The sequence below is a fragment of the Branchiostoma belcheri genome, unplaced genomic scaffold (assembly GCF_001625305.1).
Source record: "Branchiostoma belcheri isolate BF01 breed outbred unplaced genomic scaffold, Haploidv18h27 scaffold173, whole genome shotgun sequence".
In the NCBI taxonomy this organism is placed as follows: Eukaryota; Metazoa; Chordata; class Leptocardii; order Amphioxiformes; family Branchiostomatidae; genus Branchiostoma; species Branchiostoma belcheri.
The window spans coordinates 18,910-35,787 of record NW_017803191.1 but is presented as its reverse complement, the minus strand read 5'-3'; the positions used below and the strand labels follow the sequence as shown (position 1 = coordinate 35,787).

At 38.2% G+C, this 16,878-nt stretch overlaps 3 protein-coding genes across 4 annotated transcripts in view; 2 read left to right on the top strand and 1 right to left on the bottom strand.

Annotated features, from left to right (window-relative positions):
• Nucleotides 1-1,016, top strand: part of LOC109467003 (cell division cycle-associated protein 7-like) — a 6,229-nt gene extending 5,213 nt beyond the window's left edge. The window contains exons 11-12 of the mRNA XM_019764892.1: nucleotides 225-361; nucleotides 636-1,016. Coding sequence (XP_019620451.1) covers nucleotides 225-361; nucleotides 636-648 — 150 coding nt within the window. The 3' untranslated portion in view covers nucleotides 649-1,016. The remainder of the gene's footprint in view (nucleotides 1-224; nucleotides 362-635) is intronic.
• A 1,168-nt stretch (nucleotides 1,017-2,184) lies between these two features.
• LOC109467004 (DNA-directed RNA polymerase III subunit RPC10-like) lies at nucleotides 2,185-4,089 on the bottom strand. The gene is made up of 3 exons (XM_019764893.1): nucleotides 3,882-4,089; nucleotides 3,616-3,703; nucleotides 2,185-3,013 (listed from the first exon to the last, which is right to left on the bottom strand). The coding sequence occupies exons 1-3, from the start codon at nucleotides 3,990-3,992 to the stop codon at nucleotides 2,886-2,888; spliced, it is 327 nt and encodes a 108-aa protein (XP_019620452.1). The 5' UTR covers nucleotides 3,993-4,089; the 3' UTR covers nucleotides 2,185-2,885.
• A 356-nt stretch (nucleotides 4,090-4,445) lies between these two features.
• Nucleotides 4,446-16,739, top strand: LOC109466999 (protein tilB homolog). Of its 2 annotated transcripts, XM_019764886.1 has the most exons (16): nucleotides 4,446-4,488; nucleotides 4,798-4,891; nucleotides 5,805-5,878; nucleotides 6,818-6,895; nucleotides 7,814-7,910; nucleotides 8,247-8,322; nucleotides 8,520-8,570; nucleotides 8,878-8,937; nucleotides 10,195-10,358; nucleotides 10,568-10,663; nucleotides 10,812-10,880; nucleotides 11,330-11,395; nucleotides 12,385-12,454; nucleotides 12,995-13,090; nucleotides 14,034-14,306; nucleotides 14,484-16,739. In XM_019764886.1, exons 1-15 carry the CDS (start codon nucleotides 4,479-4,481, stop codon nucleotides 14,298-14,300), a joined length of 1,368 nt encoding a protein of 455 aa, XP_019620445.1. In that variant the 5' UTR covers nucleotides 4,446-4,478; the 3' UTR covers nucleotides 14,301-14,306; nucleotides 14,484-16,739. The 2 variants fall into 2 exon arrangements, with proteins under 2 accessions (XP_019620445.1, XP_019620444.1); XM_019764885.1 differs by having other exon boundaries at nucleotides 14,034-16,739.
• The last annotated feature ends 139 nt before the right edge of the window (nucleotides 16,740-16,878 follow it).

The window sequence follows — 16,878 nt, the reverse complement described above, 5'->3', positions numbered from 1 at the left end:
AAGTTATTACGTACACACACACACACACACACACACACACACACACACACACACACACACACGAACGCCTCTGAAAACATAACCTTCTTGGCGAAGGTAATAAGTAGTAATTCATGCAAATTACCAGCCATTTTGTAAATCTCAATGCATTTGGGCTGCTTCATTCCATACAACCTTAGTTGTTCTTAAATCCCATTAACCTATCTCTTTCCTCCTGTCTTTAGAACTGGACCTGTCCGCCATGCAGGGGGATCTGTAACTGCAGTTTCTGCCGGGCCAAGAAAGGTCGAGGTGCCACGGGCATTCTCATTCATGCTGCCAAGCACCATGGTCATGACAACGTGCACGCCTTCCTCAAGAGGTAAGTCTTGGACTTGCACTCTATGCAATTTAACTTTATTTACTTCATTAAGAAGGTTATGGTTTTGGTAATGTTTGTGTGTGCATGTGTCTGTAAATGGCATAACTCAAGAAGCTAAGGTCGAGCAAGAGGGAAATTGAGTTTCATTTTGGGCTCAAGAAGAAATTTGTTTGCAAATTATTCACCTGTTTTAACACCATGTGCTGGAGGTCTCTGCTCTCTAGTTAGTCTATGTTGTACTAGATTAACAATAATAATGTTTTCTTTGTTCCAGTCTAAAGGCCTGAAGTGCAACAGTTCACATTGGTGCTACTTTGACCAGCCATTTGTGTGTTCATCCTCATCAAGAGCCATCCTGTTCACCAATATTAACCGAGCCATAGTGTACTAAAGACTAATACACATTTGTCAACCGTACGTTGTAGCTAACAAACCTAGCTGTAATTATAGTTCCATGCTATATGTATATTCTTACGGACAGTTGGTGTTTTTATATGGTAGTTGCATAGACCTTTTCACAGATTTCATTACATGCAGGCACTATAGGTAAGGTGTTGTCACGATAATGAAGTTCTTTGCCCCATAATGCCTCACATTCCCAGCATGCAATGGGATTAATGAAAAATTCTATGAAAAAGGTTTGTGCAGGGGGCAGATCAATAGACCCATTCGACTTTCACGGATCGCATAAAACTGCATACGTCACAGGGGGTACATTTCGAATAGAAACTACGTCACAGGGGGGACATTTCGAAAGTTCCTTTCACAGATTGCATAAACTGCATACGTCACAGAACAAAATTACCTTAAATTGTTGTACGGAATTCCACCATACAAAGTTGGTGCCTGTTTTCCTGTCATTTCCGCATATATTACAGAGAAAAAAAGACACTACCTACACTTTAGTAAAAAATAATTTGCCAGGGGGGACACCGCGAGCGCAAGCCGCGTTCGACTTCATCGTTCTAGAACGATGTTCTTTCGAAATGTCCCCCCTGTTACGTAAGCAGTTTATGCGGTCCGTGAAAGTCGAATGGGTCTATTACTAACTTACTATATGTTAGTCCTTCAAATAGTTTCAACTTTCAGATACATGTAGACAGAAGTTGCACGATATTATAGATTGAGACAGTTGCAATGATCCAAAGTACTAGTACCTTTTTAGTTGACGTTACAAGTATAGGTATGCAAGAATCTGTATGCAATGTTAACATAGTTAACAAAGACCACATGCAAAGATTAAGCATGAACAGCAATATAAATGAACACCCATGATGAGATATTTTGTTGACCAAACTCATGGATTAAAAGGGCCATGCAGAGATGTGTTCTTGTAGTAAAATACCACAAGAAATGCGTGATTCACTGCCATTTGTGCAACTAGATTTTATAACATTCTGCAAATCTTGACATTTTTATTTTTAAAGATTAGGGTTGATTTGTTAATTGTAGGATATGCTATTCTTTTTCCAGCACGCTTTTATCGGATTGTATTCTAGAGGTTATATCTAGTGACAGCAGTCAGTTACATTCAATGTAGGCCCACAACATTTAATGCAGCTATTAAACCATTCTTCAAGGAAGATGCTCTGTTTTTCTTGTGTGGTGTTGAATAAATGGTAACATGTTGGATAAAAGCAAAGTCATAAAGGGCCTCCAAAGTCACTGATTTCAATTTTCCAGCATGACAAATGAAATTTGATTTTATACAAAATGTAGATTTTTCTAGCAATTCTGATGTTGATGTGTAAAGACAGTAATTAAGTTAACCTAAGTTTTACATGGTGAATATCAAGAAGAAAAAAACACAAGTTGAAACAATGTAGTGTTCTGGTATGTTGTAATTGCACTCATTATGGTACGTATACTTTTTGAGCAGGCAACAATTTTGTTATCAACAAGTTACTAGTACTTGGAAGAAGTAGGGACAAACAGACTTACCATGCTGTACAAGATCACGCAGGGCCTAGCATGTGTAAGCTGTGAAGCCTTGAAGCTCCTTCCTGGTAACAGCACTAGACGCCGCAGAGGCCACAGCCAACAGTACCAACAACTCCCATGTCGTACAAACTACAGACAGTACTCATTCCTTCCCCGCACCATATGCGACTGGAACTCCCTACCCGAGGAGGTTATACAGTCAAACTCCCTGTCTGCATTTGTCTCGCAGTTGTCAAACATCGACTAGACACCCCCCAACGGTGACCTCTGACCCGTTAATCATGTCAATAATGGCCGACAATTCGGCCGATGGACATTAACGGAAGAAGAAGAAGAAGAAACAACTAAAATGACTTTCACTCCGACCTGTATAAATAGATAGGGCCATACCACATAACTTTCCTGGGTAAGTTTGTGCTAAAGGTACTGTATATTGTGTATAACTTTCCTGATCGAGCAAGTGTGTGCTCAACAGCTCCCTCATTCGTAAAAGGAAAGGGCACAAGCCAATCAGGCTCCTTAACACTAATAATAACAGCAACAAAGTTCTCGTAGATAAATGTTCAGTACAAAACTATATCTTTCAGTCTTTCCATCGATGACCACATTCTGAGCTACAACACTTGTAAAATGTGGTCATTGGTTCATCAGCTGATCTGGTCTGGATCTGCATGAAGTAAGCACGGGGATGTTCACACTTGGGGCACTTTTCTGTAGAGGAAGACATTCAGGAAAGAAATGATGTCAGTTTTCATGAACCCAGCCTTCAGTAAGGTATTAGGTAAAGTCGCCATCCTTACTGAGGTGAAGCATGATTCTTTTTCTGTTGGCTAATAGTGCAAGTCTTTGCCACAGCTCTCATTTTCTGCAAGCATGCCTGGGTGGACCCATGCCCTTAATGACAAGTACATTGAGTTCTTATACATGACAACCTACATTATGATGCCTCAAAATGACAAATACAACCCAATTTTTTTTAATTTTTTTTATATAATGTGCTGTAGTGAGCAATACCCACTGATTTTGTACTCTTTCGCAATACTTAAGGAATACTTAATTAAGAAATGTGGGACAAATATAATCTTATGAATTACGAATTATATAAGATAATATTTGTCCCACATTTCTTAAGTATAGTTATGAATATATCAAGGTAACATTAATGAATTATAATGTCTCATAACACCCGGGAACAAGAATACAGAAAGGCCAATGTTAGAAACATAAAGGGCTATAACACATGATTCTAATTTGGACATAATACAAGATTCACAACATATAAACTTATGATGCAATGCGGTGAAATTCCTGACCTTCCGTGGAGTCGACGTTTGCCCAGGCCTCAGGTCCTCCGAGCACATCGTCCACTTCCTTCAGCTTTGGGTACTTCTTAAACGAAATCTGCACAGTAGAATTGACACTTGCTAGAATCACAGATCTCCATAAATCAGAAAGCTTAGATTAGATGCAATTTACCGTATATGCCTCGAATAAAATATCAAGTTAGCTGAAGTCACATACCAAAAATATATTTATGGGGAGGGGGGCAAGCGAACTTCCGAAACAAAATGCATCTCACCTTATGTGTGATGTTGTATATGTATGGACAGGTTTGACAGCCGAATCTGTAACATTTTTCACCCTCTTCCGCGACCAGCAAGTTGGCGCAGGTTGGACAAAATAAAAGCATTTTCAAGTAAGAAACGAAGAAAGTTCTGACGATGATATTCCACTGAGAGTAGGGGTCGGAGGTCGCGCACGTACATGTATCTCCCTGTTCATTACCGCGAATTCGCATCAGATTCGCACAAAAAAATTACACAACATTTCATGATAACAATGTAATTTCCCGTCATTTTTCTTGTTTATAATAATTATACATAAATTTAAGAAGATACCTTTGTGTTTTGAGCAAATACTAATGACTATCCGTGTTCAGCGAATGTACGTGCTCAAACGTAATGCTGGTTTTACGTTCATTACCACAGCAACCGAAGGCGCCAGAATTTTGCAGTTTGAGCTTGATGATTTTAGAGGGAGGAGAGAGGGAGGCTGTTTACAAATATAACTAAACAGAGACAAGAAACCCCAGTTCCTCAGCTTGACTCACGTCTTGAGGCATTTCTGGCCCATGTCTACTTTTACCCTAGAGTGCCTTGATTTTGGAAGATACACGATGGTCAGAAGTAAGTGAAGTTGTTTACAAACTACAATTTCAGTAGATATGTTACATATCTATTATGTATGTGTAACGTTTATATGTGCTTGTAGTAATATAGATAGTTGCGATAGTACCTTCAGTGATAGACAATAGCATATCACACGGTCTTGTAAAGATGTGCAAAGGTATGAGTTTATAACAAAGTATATAAGTTTATCATAACGTATGTAATGGTATAGGTGTATATAAAATATAACAGTTATGTCTTGATTAATTTGATTTCAGTCTGTGTATATAAAATATAACAGTTATGTCTTGATTAATTTGATTTCAGTCACAGAAGACCTGATTCGGAAGAGGGCGGAACATAATGAGTGTGAGATATATTCTCTTCAAGAAATCTCCCTCCACCAACAAGGAGTAGAAAGGTATATATATATGCTTGATCTCCCCCATTCAACTTTGTTTCTCCTTATAACTGGTAGCTCTACTAGCTAGTGATGCATACCGGTTCACTGGACTTGGATCCGGACTTGTAAGAATGTTTAGGTTCAAGTCCAAAAAAACCTAAAAGTCAAGAGTCCGGACTTATTACCATAAAAGACCATTTCACATACCCCTTTTCTTTCCAAACCACCTGAAACCTTCCGCAGATTGCAAAATCTTTGCTGCAAAATGAAGAAAACATTGCCATCGGGCATCATCAAGTGTCGGCCTCCATGTTATATTAATTATGTGGCCAAAGTTTCACCCAGACAACATTGCAAGGTTGCCAATATGCAATTTTGTATATGCCATGGTTTAGGTCCGGACTTACAAGTCCGGAACTGAACCTAAACCTCTGGACTTGAATCCGGACCTGAACCTGAAATTGGGTTTAGGTATGCATCACTACTACTAGCTTGTACAGAAATTTTGGAATTTGATAGATAACAATATTTCTGTAACCCTTCACCCCTAACTCTGGCCCAGCCCTGGTCTTTGACCCCACATCAACCTTAAATGGAAAAGTTCAAGTCAAGGTCATTAAGGCATCTATTCACAATAATGTTATCTAGCCTTTGAGAAGTTAGGCTGTGTCTTTTTGTGTGTTTTCTTGTGTTTCTGTAGTCATTTTCACATGCCAGACAAGTTTGCGTGAGTGACAGGAAGTTAGGTCAAAGGTCCCAGAAAAGTTTACCTCTTTTCCTGTCCGCAACTTTCTGCCACATGCATGTCAGTTGGAAAATACAACGACAGAATTAGTAAGAAATTCTTGAAAAGATAATGTTCAAACAAAAAATTCATAATTATTATTTCACAGAAGTATGAGATCTTCAATTTCTCGTTTTGTTTTTGCAGGATAGAACACCTGGACAGATGGTGTAGAGACCTGAAGATTCTTTACTTACAGAACAATGTCATTCCAAAGATAGGTAATGTATATTTTTCATTGAGAAATGAATACTGGTAACGTTTTGATTTATCTCCCCTGATGAAGAACAGTTTTTGTTAAGAACAACAAAAGTCACATTTTCTACTTCCTACTAATTCTTTATAAAGTTAAATTATGGAAAGAGGTAGTGATATTTTCTTCCCAATCATTGCCTTTCATAAGCATTTCTTATGTAGACTTGTAGTTTAGGGTACTATGTAGTTTAGCTTGGCGTAATTAATCCAGTTCAACTAGTAGTTTTTATTGCGTTATTGATTTTGCTAATGACATATTTCATTTTTTTCAGTTTTGTTGGTAGAATATTGATTGCTAATTCCTCTTAAGGGTACAGAGAGATGAACATCATCATCATGATCATAATTCACATAATAATTTACTCTGTATTATTGATCCTGGTAATGACAAATGACTTCTGTTTTTGTCTTGTCAGTAGAATGTTGATTACGTCCCTCTTAAGGGCATGGAGGTGAACATCATACCCATTTGTTTATTCACCCCTAGATGGGACACTTCATAAGTTGATGACTGATGAGTATCATAAGAGACTAATAACATATAATGTCACAGGCCACTACAATATACTTGTATTAAGTATTTGCTTGTTCTAAAGATGATACAGAAGAGAAGTAATGTCTGCTGATGAAATCAAGGAAGAAAATGTAAGTCCTAGAAAAACTCGAGAGCTTGTCGAATGAAAACCATCCACCCTCTTTATTTATCTTCACTTCAACCTTTGCTACATTTATAGGCAATTTGTTCATACAATACTACTAGAATATCCTGTTGAGAAATATTGATGTCCTGTTACTTGTTTACATAATTTCAGAACTCTCTTGTGGTTATACAAATAATTATAAGCTCAAACCAAACATGATAATGCAGATCTTTTGATTTGTGAAAAGTAATTTTTGTTTTCCAGAAAATGTTGGGAGATTGAAGAAACTGGAGTATCTCAACCTCGCCCTCAACAATGTGGAAAGAATAGAGAACTTGGAAGGTAAAATAAATCATGTACATGTACTTGAAAAGACTGTTTTTATCGCCTCTGTTGAGAAACTTGGGAGAGAAAGTTAATGTTTACTGATATGCCGCCACTGTGCTATCACATCTAAGCTAATGGACTTGTACGTGTGTAATGACTTTATCGATCATTCTACAGAAAATGTACCATGGGATTTTTGTAACACATGTACTTTCTATAGTATGGGTGTGAAACCAAAGTCAATCATGATGATAGCAACAAGCTATTGGTCCACATGAGGGGAGTATCCATTCCCTGGACTTAGCCTAGCTCTAGATCAAGATCATTTAGGAAGGGATGCAATCAGATAGAAGACGGGAACCAATCAATCAGGCTTACACCCTCTGACAGGTAACTGAAGTTAGAGGGATGAAAGTATGAATCAATTTGCCATTTGCTACATGCGTGGTAGAGATATAACACAGCTAAACCTTCAACCAGACAGTGATATACATGTAATGTTGCACAGTTGTAGATTTTACCAGTTTCAAAATTCTTCTGGACCAGTCAATCTGATCAGTGATGCTCATTGTTGATACATCACGGTGTACAAGTTATGTAAACTATGTAGCTTACTATATCATTGAATGAATGGTGGTTGAACTATTTTTGATTTGTGAGACAAACATGTTTTATCATTTTTTCCTTTGCATGCTCCCCTGCATGATTTGTAAAATTCAGGGTTGATATCTAATGTACATTTGTACTTTATACTTTATATCAATATTCAGAAATTTCAAATTACAGATGTAAAACTCTCTTGTAAGTTGAAAAGTTCTTTTAGTTTGAATTTGGTTAGAATCCAGAATACAAAAGATTATTATACAAGTATGTGTCTGAGATGATTTCATCCCAAATAATTTACAATCATCTTGCTTTTTTATTCTCTTTCAGGCTGTGAGTCTCTGAAAAAGCTGGACTTGACTGTGAATTTTGTGGGTGAACTGACCGGTGTGGAACATCTCCAACAGAACCAATTCCTGGAAGAGCTGTGAGTTAATAATAAAACAGTTTGATCTAAGATTTTCTGCTGTGCAAGAGACTCTCAGGATTTGTTCGAGCGGGAGCTAAAACTGAGTAATTACAAGTAGTTAATTGATCTAACATTATTTACCTTCAGGAACAATGACAGACTACAACTTGTTCCAGCAAACAAAATCTCTCAAACCTTTCACATGACATTTTGGAATGACAAAAATTATTATATTATAGATATGTTATTATTACCACACACATGTTTCAGCTTCCTACTGCTTTTGCTTTTACATAGTGTATTTCCTTGTAAATGTGTATCAATCATTTCTGCTGACACTATCAATTTTGCTAGGTATCTGACAGGGAACCCCTGCACAGACTTTAATGGTTACAGACAATATGTGGTTACCACCCTACCTCAACTGAAGGTAAGAATATTTCCTTGGCTGGTCTTGTCAAAGACAGCATCATATGTAAAATATCATTTTGACTTCACTATAACAAAGCTAGTATTGGTTTTTATGATTTGTGCCTATTTTTGCAAATGTTTTTCCAGAAACCTGGTCTTACATGTTAGGTCTGGAATGATGTGAAAAAATATTGACAAAGTTTTCATTATCTTCAGAAGTTAGATGGAAAAGTGATCCAGAAAACTGAAAGAATCCTGGCAAGACAGGTAATTTTAAAAGTTCTATGTAATTGTAGTGTTGATATGTAACTTGTAAGATTGATGTAAGTTATTAAGAAAATAACATTGTTTTTGTCATTGTAATTCTATATTTTGTATTATCTTGTCAAAATTTAGATGTTCTTCCTTTGCTCATCTTATAACTCATTATAACTCATTATAACTTAAAAATTATTTCACCTAATCTTTGTTTTTGTCCTGAAGAAAATATAAGGTTGTTGTGAATTTTAATATGTATTGTTGTTGCTTCCCACCACAACAGACATACAAATCACATATTATATCTTCTCAACAGGATTATGAAGCAGTGAGGAAAAACATAATAGAACAACAGCAGGCATATGTCCAGAAAAGGGTTAGTGTATGCCCTGATTTTTACCTCCATGAAAAATCCGGTTTTTGTATCTTTTGTCCTGAACATACTATGGTCTTGACTTTTTGGGGACAGATAGGTTTTCCTATCAGAAAAAAGTGGTGTGGGTTTGGTCCCCCTAGCAGCTTGTGATGTGGGGTGTGGGGAAGAGTAGAGAGGTCTACCAGTGGGGTGTGGGGAAGAGCAGGGAGGTCTACCAGTGGGGTGTGGGGAAGAGCGAGGGAGGTCTACCAGTGGGGTGTGGGGAAGAGCAGGGAGGTCTACCAGTGGGGTGTGGGGAAGAGCAGGGAGGTCTACCAGTGGGGTATGGGGAAGAGCAGGGAGGTCTACCAGTGGGGTGTGGGGAAGAGCAGGGAGGTCTACGAGTGGGGTGTGGGGAAGAGCAGGGAGGTCTACCAGTGGGGTGTGGGGAAGAGTAGGGAGGTTTACCAGTGGGGTGTGGGGAAGAGTATTGAGGAGGAGCACACCCCGGGTCTTCCGCGACCAGGGTCCGTGGTAGTCCGCGGTAAAATAAAGTGAGGAAAGAGTTTTGAGCAATCAAGTTTGAGTTCACATTTCTTTTAATCTGCTTTGAAATGATATTAGATGCTAGTATGGCTAAAAAATAATAATAGAAGTGGTGTTTTTTCGGTTGAAGATTGATTTTGGCCTGGATTTTCACTTCCGGGTATCCTTGCGCTTATAGCGCGATCTGCCCATTTGAACCAGATTGTCTTCTCAGTCGTGATGTGGGCGGATTTTGGACCATTTGCGCCGTGGATGAAGAAAATAAACTGCATTTTTAATATTGAAGTAAATGCATATTTTAGAAACACCCCTAAATGCATATTTTAGAAACACCCCTATTTCTATAACCGTGTGGAATAGGACATAGCTGTTTGGTAGGCGAGGTGCTGTATTGTATTTGTATACGTGTTATCAAATATTGGCTCCGACTTGTACAGATGGATCCTAATACGCATCCACTGCAATCTGATGCTCTGCTGTTTCAACAAAATGTGCATTGTCAGAGAAAAAGTCATATATTTCATGGAGGTATGAAATCTCCGAATTCTTGTTGTAAAATGAACTTTTTTCTATCATGAATACTGTTTAAGAACAGTATCCTATTCAATCAAACACTACTTGGAAAATAACTTGATAAATTTTTCAAAGGATTCTACTTAATAATAATGGAAATTGTATTATTTGTAAGTACTTGCAGTGGTAATATATTAGTAATAATGTATATTTGTGCAGCTGAAAGAAAAAGAGGAATCTGAGAGGAAGGCAGAGGCGAAGGAGGCCAGGTCAGGTGCACAGCCTGGGTTTGATGGAAGGTGGTACACTGACATCAACACTCACCAATCTGACAAGCCCAGCAAGGATGGGGAGGGGGGCAAGGAGGAGGAAGAAGATGAAGAGTGAGTGCTTCAAAATAAAATACTCTCAAATCAATTAAAACAGAGTAAAAAAAGTGTCAACAAAAGTTATTTCAGTTCCATCATTATATCCTACTTGAAGAAAATTAAGTTCTGGTGATGCTGAATGATATTTTCGAAACCAAAATGATATTCATTACAACCTGCTGTTTACTTGCGATGTGTATTCTGATGTGTCATACTTCTGACAGGTTCTGGAAACAACAAGTTGGATACACACCCGAATCTCGGCTGGAAATCCAGAAGAAGATAGAAGAACAGAAAAGGAAAAAGGAGGGAATCGAGGAGTAAGTGTCTTTCTTACAGAGTAACATGTGAAAATGTAAGATACACCATATGTTACACGATTTTGTATATAAATTATGTGAAAGAAAGTTTTCATGTCCATGTGGTTCTAGCAATGTAAACTGACCATCTGTCTGTTTTACTTAATAGTGAAAAACCTAAGAAGCAGAGAAACTTGTTTGCAGAAGATGGAAGACCCTATAACGTCAATGAAGCCAAGTAAGTATCATATCATTTTGAATGGAGTGTCCAGTCCTACTGCTAATATCTTCTGTCACCATTGCTTCATATTTTGTCAGCTCATATTATTGGTATGTAATGAGTACATCCAGAATAATGTTGCCTACACTTGTCTCCCCTATGGGCAATAGAAATGCTTTTGCTTAGTGACATTTAGATATTCTCTCGATCACAAGACATGTTGTAAAGTATTGCCAGTATTAAAGTTGTCATAACTGCATCTATATGAATATCTGTCTCCCCATTTAAAGTATACTGTATGCCTATGGATTACCTTTTACATGTCTAACACTACGAGAGAACAGAAAGCTTAGCCCATACATGTAACTTACTGGATTTTGAAATGCCAACATCTTAGCGGTTGATATTTTTTTGATCATGTTACAAAGTCTGGAAAAGTTTGAACTAAACCATTGCTAACTTTTCAGGGTGGACTTCAACTTGACGGAGAATGAAGATGACAACGCTCTGTTGTTGGATGTTGCTGTGTTCAGGTCAGACATTGGGGCAATATGTTCTGTTATCTTCTTCCTTTGGCTTTGTATCTCACAGTTAATATCTGTCTACGTTTGGTAACAGTAAGCCGTTGATTTAACTGTAGTCAGCATATCCCGGAGTGGTAGCTCATTTGATTAAAGGGAGGATTATCCATAAGGTAGTGCCATCATTTTAAAGTTGTGGTAGCAACTGACATAAACATACACATAGTGTTACAGGCCGATGAAATCAGCCCTAGTCCTCAATACCAGAACTAATTGCATTGCCCTTACCAATTCACACTTTACAATTAGCATGCACAAATTGCTTTGACGATTCAGCATGAATACATTGACACTTGTTAGGTTAAATGTTGACTTCATAAAGGAATTTCACAGTTATGTCCTTGGTGCTGAATACAAATGTAGTACCAACCAACTGTACATGGCTGGATGGCTCTGTCCTTGGTCCAGAACATTTGATGATTCGTTTTGCATTAGCTTGGTGAAGCTATATGTAAACTTCCAAACTTTACTGTGTAATCCACTTTGCAGTCATTGAGACTGGATCAAAATATACTTCAAAGACAAAATAAGGTTTCTCCACAGTTCCTTAACAACCTGTGTTGGTATAATCAACTCCTTTTTTAATGGACATTGGTCAACTCAAGTATCTCATGGATCAAGGAGATTATACTGGGGGTATTTGAAATGTGAACTCATTGCTCGAACTAATATACAGTGAGCCAGTTTATTTACATCATCACAGATTTTCAAATAAAAGTCACATCTGGACTGTAAGTTGTCTCAAGTAGTAAGCTGCTTACCATATGAATCAAATTCCATACTTCAGATCCAAAGGGCACATATTCAAGCTTTCGAGCATGCTTGGCTGAAAATGCACGGTCTGGCAAAGTCACATTGCACTACTACTAGCTACTCGAAAAAGCATCATGCTTCATCTCAATTGAGGTTGACTGCTGTACCCTTTCCCAAATGCCATCCAGGTACATGGACACATCCCTCATGGACGTGGATGTCCAGCCGACCTACGTCAGAGTCACCGTCAAAGGAAAGGTACGGAGCAGCTGTGACTCCCGGATGGGAAGGCAATGTCAAGAACAAATGAAAATGATAGATAAGAAACACACATATAAGTCTTCATGAGGCAGTATATTTTACAAAATGCTTAACTCTTACAACAAATGTACTGACATGCATGCTATCATCAAATCCATCCAAGGACATTACAAACATAATCCATCCATATTGGATGGCATCATGGTTTATTAAAATTTGATTGAATTTTGATTGAAAGTTATGTTTGATTGAAATTTAAGTAAAATGGAATTTCAAACAGTGATTTGGTCAGTATATTGGAAGAAGAAAGGATTGTTGTTAAAACTCTTTAGACTTTATCCCAGTACCATCTACATTTTCTCTCCGTGGTTGCCTTATCCATTGCTGTACCCACCATCCAGAAAATAGTATAATAGTGGAGGGTATTTGCAAAGTGTTCTTCGATATGTAATGTTACACATTTACACAGCCACATATGCGTGGATAATAGGCAACTTTAAATTCAGATTAACTTGTTTAACATCTCTTTCCTCACAGATCTTACAGCTGCATTTACCAGAGGAAGTCAGGCCTGACTCATGCAAGGCAGTTCGTTCTCAGACAACTGGACATCTCCTCATCACAATGCCCAAGGTATGATCGACCTCATCATAATGATATTACAATCATACAAAATGTTATATCAGTTTGGAAGCTCCTGGATTGCACTAAATCTAACTGGCACTGTCCTTGGTGCTGAACAGTACCAACTCTGTATAGCTGGATGGCACTGTCCTTGGTGCTGAACAGTGCCAATTCTGTTGGATGGCACTGTCCTTGGTGCTGAACAGTACCAACTCTGTATGTCTGGATGGCACTGTCCTTGGTGCTGAACAGCACCAACTCTGTTTGTCTGGATGGCACTGTCCTTGGTGCTGAACAGCACCAATTGTGGATGATTGGAGGGCACTGTCCTTGGTGCTGAACTATGCATGATTGGATGACTTTGTCCTTGGTGCTGAACAATCAGTGATGAACCATTTGGCTCACTGTTATCTTAAAATAGAAGATTGTTGCAAGTATATAGGATGCATATTTTAAATCTATTTGCTCCTACATGGATAGATATTTATAAGTTTAAAACTAGAATGTAAAGATGACATTACTGACATTTGATAGAAAAGATGAGCAAATTGAGTTTTTATCTTTGAATTACAAAACTTTGTTTCCATATTTAATCACCATTTGTTTAAATCTAAAACAGCTATTTTTATGAAATTTTCTTACAGCCTCATTGTGCTGGGCATAACTATGATGAAAATCCTTGAATGTACATGTTTGTCTATTTCTAACTTTGATCTGTGTTGGTGGAATTCATTCTGAAGCAGGATTTAGCGTAATTTCCAACACAAAGAAGAAAGTTCAAGACTAGATTTTCCACTAAACAGCATCAGTCTTTGTCAACAAATGGTGCTGTTCAGATGAAAATTGACTCCCTAACTTTCTTCTTTGTGTTGAAAATTGCAGTTTATGTCATGCTTCAAAATCCTATTTTACTTTTCAATAGAATAAGAGGATTATTGCATTTTTGATGCAGGCTAACCAAGTGGTAAAGCCCCTGAAGGCACAACAGGAGGAGAAGAAAACCACCAGACCTGTCGAGCCCCCCACAGAGAAATCACGGCAAGCCTTTGAGAGGCTGGAGGTAGACCCCACCAAGAGTAAGGGTGTAGACTTTGCCGCCATAACTGCTGAAAAACACAAACCAGCACAACAACCCCTAGGGAGTGTGACATCCCGGCCTGTGGAGAGACCAAACAGCGAGGACTTTGTGGATGATCTTGACGTTCCTCCTCTGATGTGACCCAAGGTTTTCGTTCTTCTTTTTTGTTGTCCAAGTCCTGAAAACATCCTCACTATTTGTTCTTACGTAGCCTGGTTGGTTGTTAACCTCCAGTTCCCTTGTCTTAACGATTCCCGAAGGCAGCTAGCTAATGATGGAGATTACCCTTTTTCCTGTATTACAAGGAAGGATATTGTGCTTCAGGGTCAAAAAACAGCCAAGCCACTGATGGACATCACACAGCTATCTGTGGAATCAGTGGAAAATTCCCAGGTGAAGTTCTGCAGGCTACGACCAACCCCATCAATCTTTTGGATCTTAATCCCTTCAATGAACGTGGAATGTCTTTGTCTAGAACCTTATGGCATTGAACTTGTACAGATGCTGTGCTCCTGCCAGGACTTAAGCGATAGCATCTGTCTGGAAATTCTCAAGACCACTTATACTCGACAAAACTATATGTTATCAGGAGTCTTTATCTTAGAAATGGCCATTAGAGAAACCAATATGATCCCCATGGTTGGGTAATATTGAGTGTAGAGTGTGATGGATGGCGATGTTATAACAGATATGGAGAAGAAACCAATAAAAGTTAATGGGTGGATGCCGGGGGCTGCTATGATGAAGTTTTTCCTGAAAATAATTTTTCTGGTAGGTAACGTTGGCTATACTGTTTGTCATTAGTATGGTTTTGTTGTCCTTTGAGCAAAGTGCTATGAACACTTCAAAGTCAGAGTTTCTAGACAATTAAGCACAGAGATGTGTTTGTATGATCCAAGAGAATTTAATATCAGCAGAACTAAGATTCCATGATGGTCATAACTATTGGAACAATAACCAAAATGATTCCAATGTACATGGCATTGTACTCTAATAGATACAAAATGCATTTCGGAGTATGGGGATTGCATGCCAGATGACTTCGCTTATGATGTTAACCAGCTGCAAATCTTATTTATTCATTCATTCATTTCATACTCCATTATGTTCCCTTGTTGTCTATTTTTGCATACAAATATAAATGAAACATGAGAAAAACATGATATGTCCCTTTGTTGGACTATGCCATTATGATAACATTAACCACGAATGGGGGTGTGCTAAACTCATCCTAACTCATTTGCAACATCTCTCTGCCGAACAAGAATATGCCTAGGTTATAATAAGCAGAGGCTATGGTACTAGTGTAATAATCTCAGCAGAAGATTTCTATATTCACACCACTGTGATAATTTACTTTGCATGAAGAGAGATAGCCTCTGTTGCAGGCCCCTTCAGATGTTGTTTTTATGGGCAGTTTTCTGATAGCTACTGGGTTCTGATTGCTTGCCGAGGTCTGATTGCAGTGCTAAATCAGAACCCAGTTTATGATTAGAATCTTGTATATCATTTTCAATCTTGGCATGAACTTTTTCATGGTCTATTTCTACTGGGACTGCAACTGGGGCAGACAGACTGTTAGCAGAAACTATACTCTGGTACTATGTTATGTTTCATAGGAGATTTTTGCATTTAATGATGTGATATCTATTGAAATTTTTGCATGTTAATGAGCAAACCCTTTCTGTCCTGTTATCAAGACTGCAACATGGCTGAAACTTCATATGTTTACAACATTTTAGGTACCCTTGCTGAGGTGATGACGCAGTTAGAGTCTCCATCATATATTTTCTCTGTTACTGACTAGAACTTTCCAAACTATAGTCAAAGGCTCTTTCTGGCTAATTTCCAAGCAGATCTTCTTAGGGGAGTTGGAAGGTCGTTATATTGTAACGTTTAATCAGATTGTCAACCCCACAAGGGTACCTATATGCAGTACACGTATGAAGTTTCTGCCATGTTTCAGTCTCGAAATATGTTGTGAGACAGAAAGGGTTCATTCATTAACATGCAAAAATTTTGACTGCAAAAATATATCTGTGGACAGTGTATCTGAAAACAAGGCAGTCAGAGAAAATATTCAGCTGGAAGATCTGCTTGGAGATTATGTTTTTCAACTATTTCTCTATTTGCTATCACTAAAGGGTCATCAGGCAAATTTGTAAACTGCAAAACAGGGTAAACCAGTGATTGGCTTGTTCTCTGAGGTGCTTTTGTCATGAATGTTTTTGTCGTGAATGAATGGTTTGCCAGCATCAGGCCAGTGAAAAGACAGGAAGCACCTGTCCAGTGTTGTTGTGTAGGCTTCAAATGTCTGACAGTGTTAATGTTGTTACTGGCAATGGTGGTGGCCCAATGGCCCAACTTACCTGTGCTCGTGCATGCCAAAATAACTATTAGTACCTAGACAATGACATGTACTTCCAATGAACAAACATCAATGTACATGCTAGAGATATCTCAAGGTAACACTGCAGCCAGCCACTGGTACATTTTGTACATCTACACAACACTGGATAAAATGAAGATGCTTTTAAACACATACCCCAGGCTAATGTGTAACCCTGGGTGTCATCAATGATTCTACAAGAAAGAAAATATACTGAAGATTGGCTGTACAAAAAGAGTTCTTGCATCTAAGTGTTTGTCCAGGCACTATACACAGTGGTCTAAAGAAAGTCTATATCTAGCCTCCAGTCTAGCAATTTGCATATTTTTA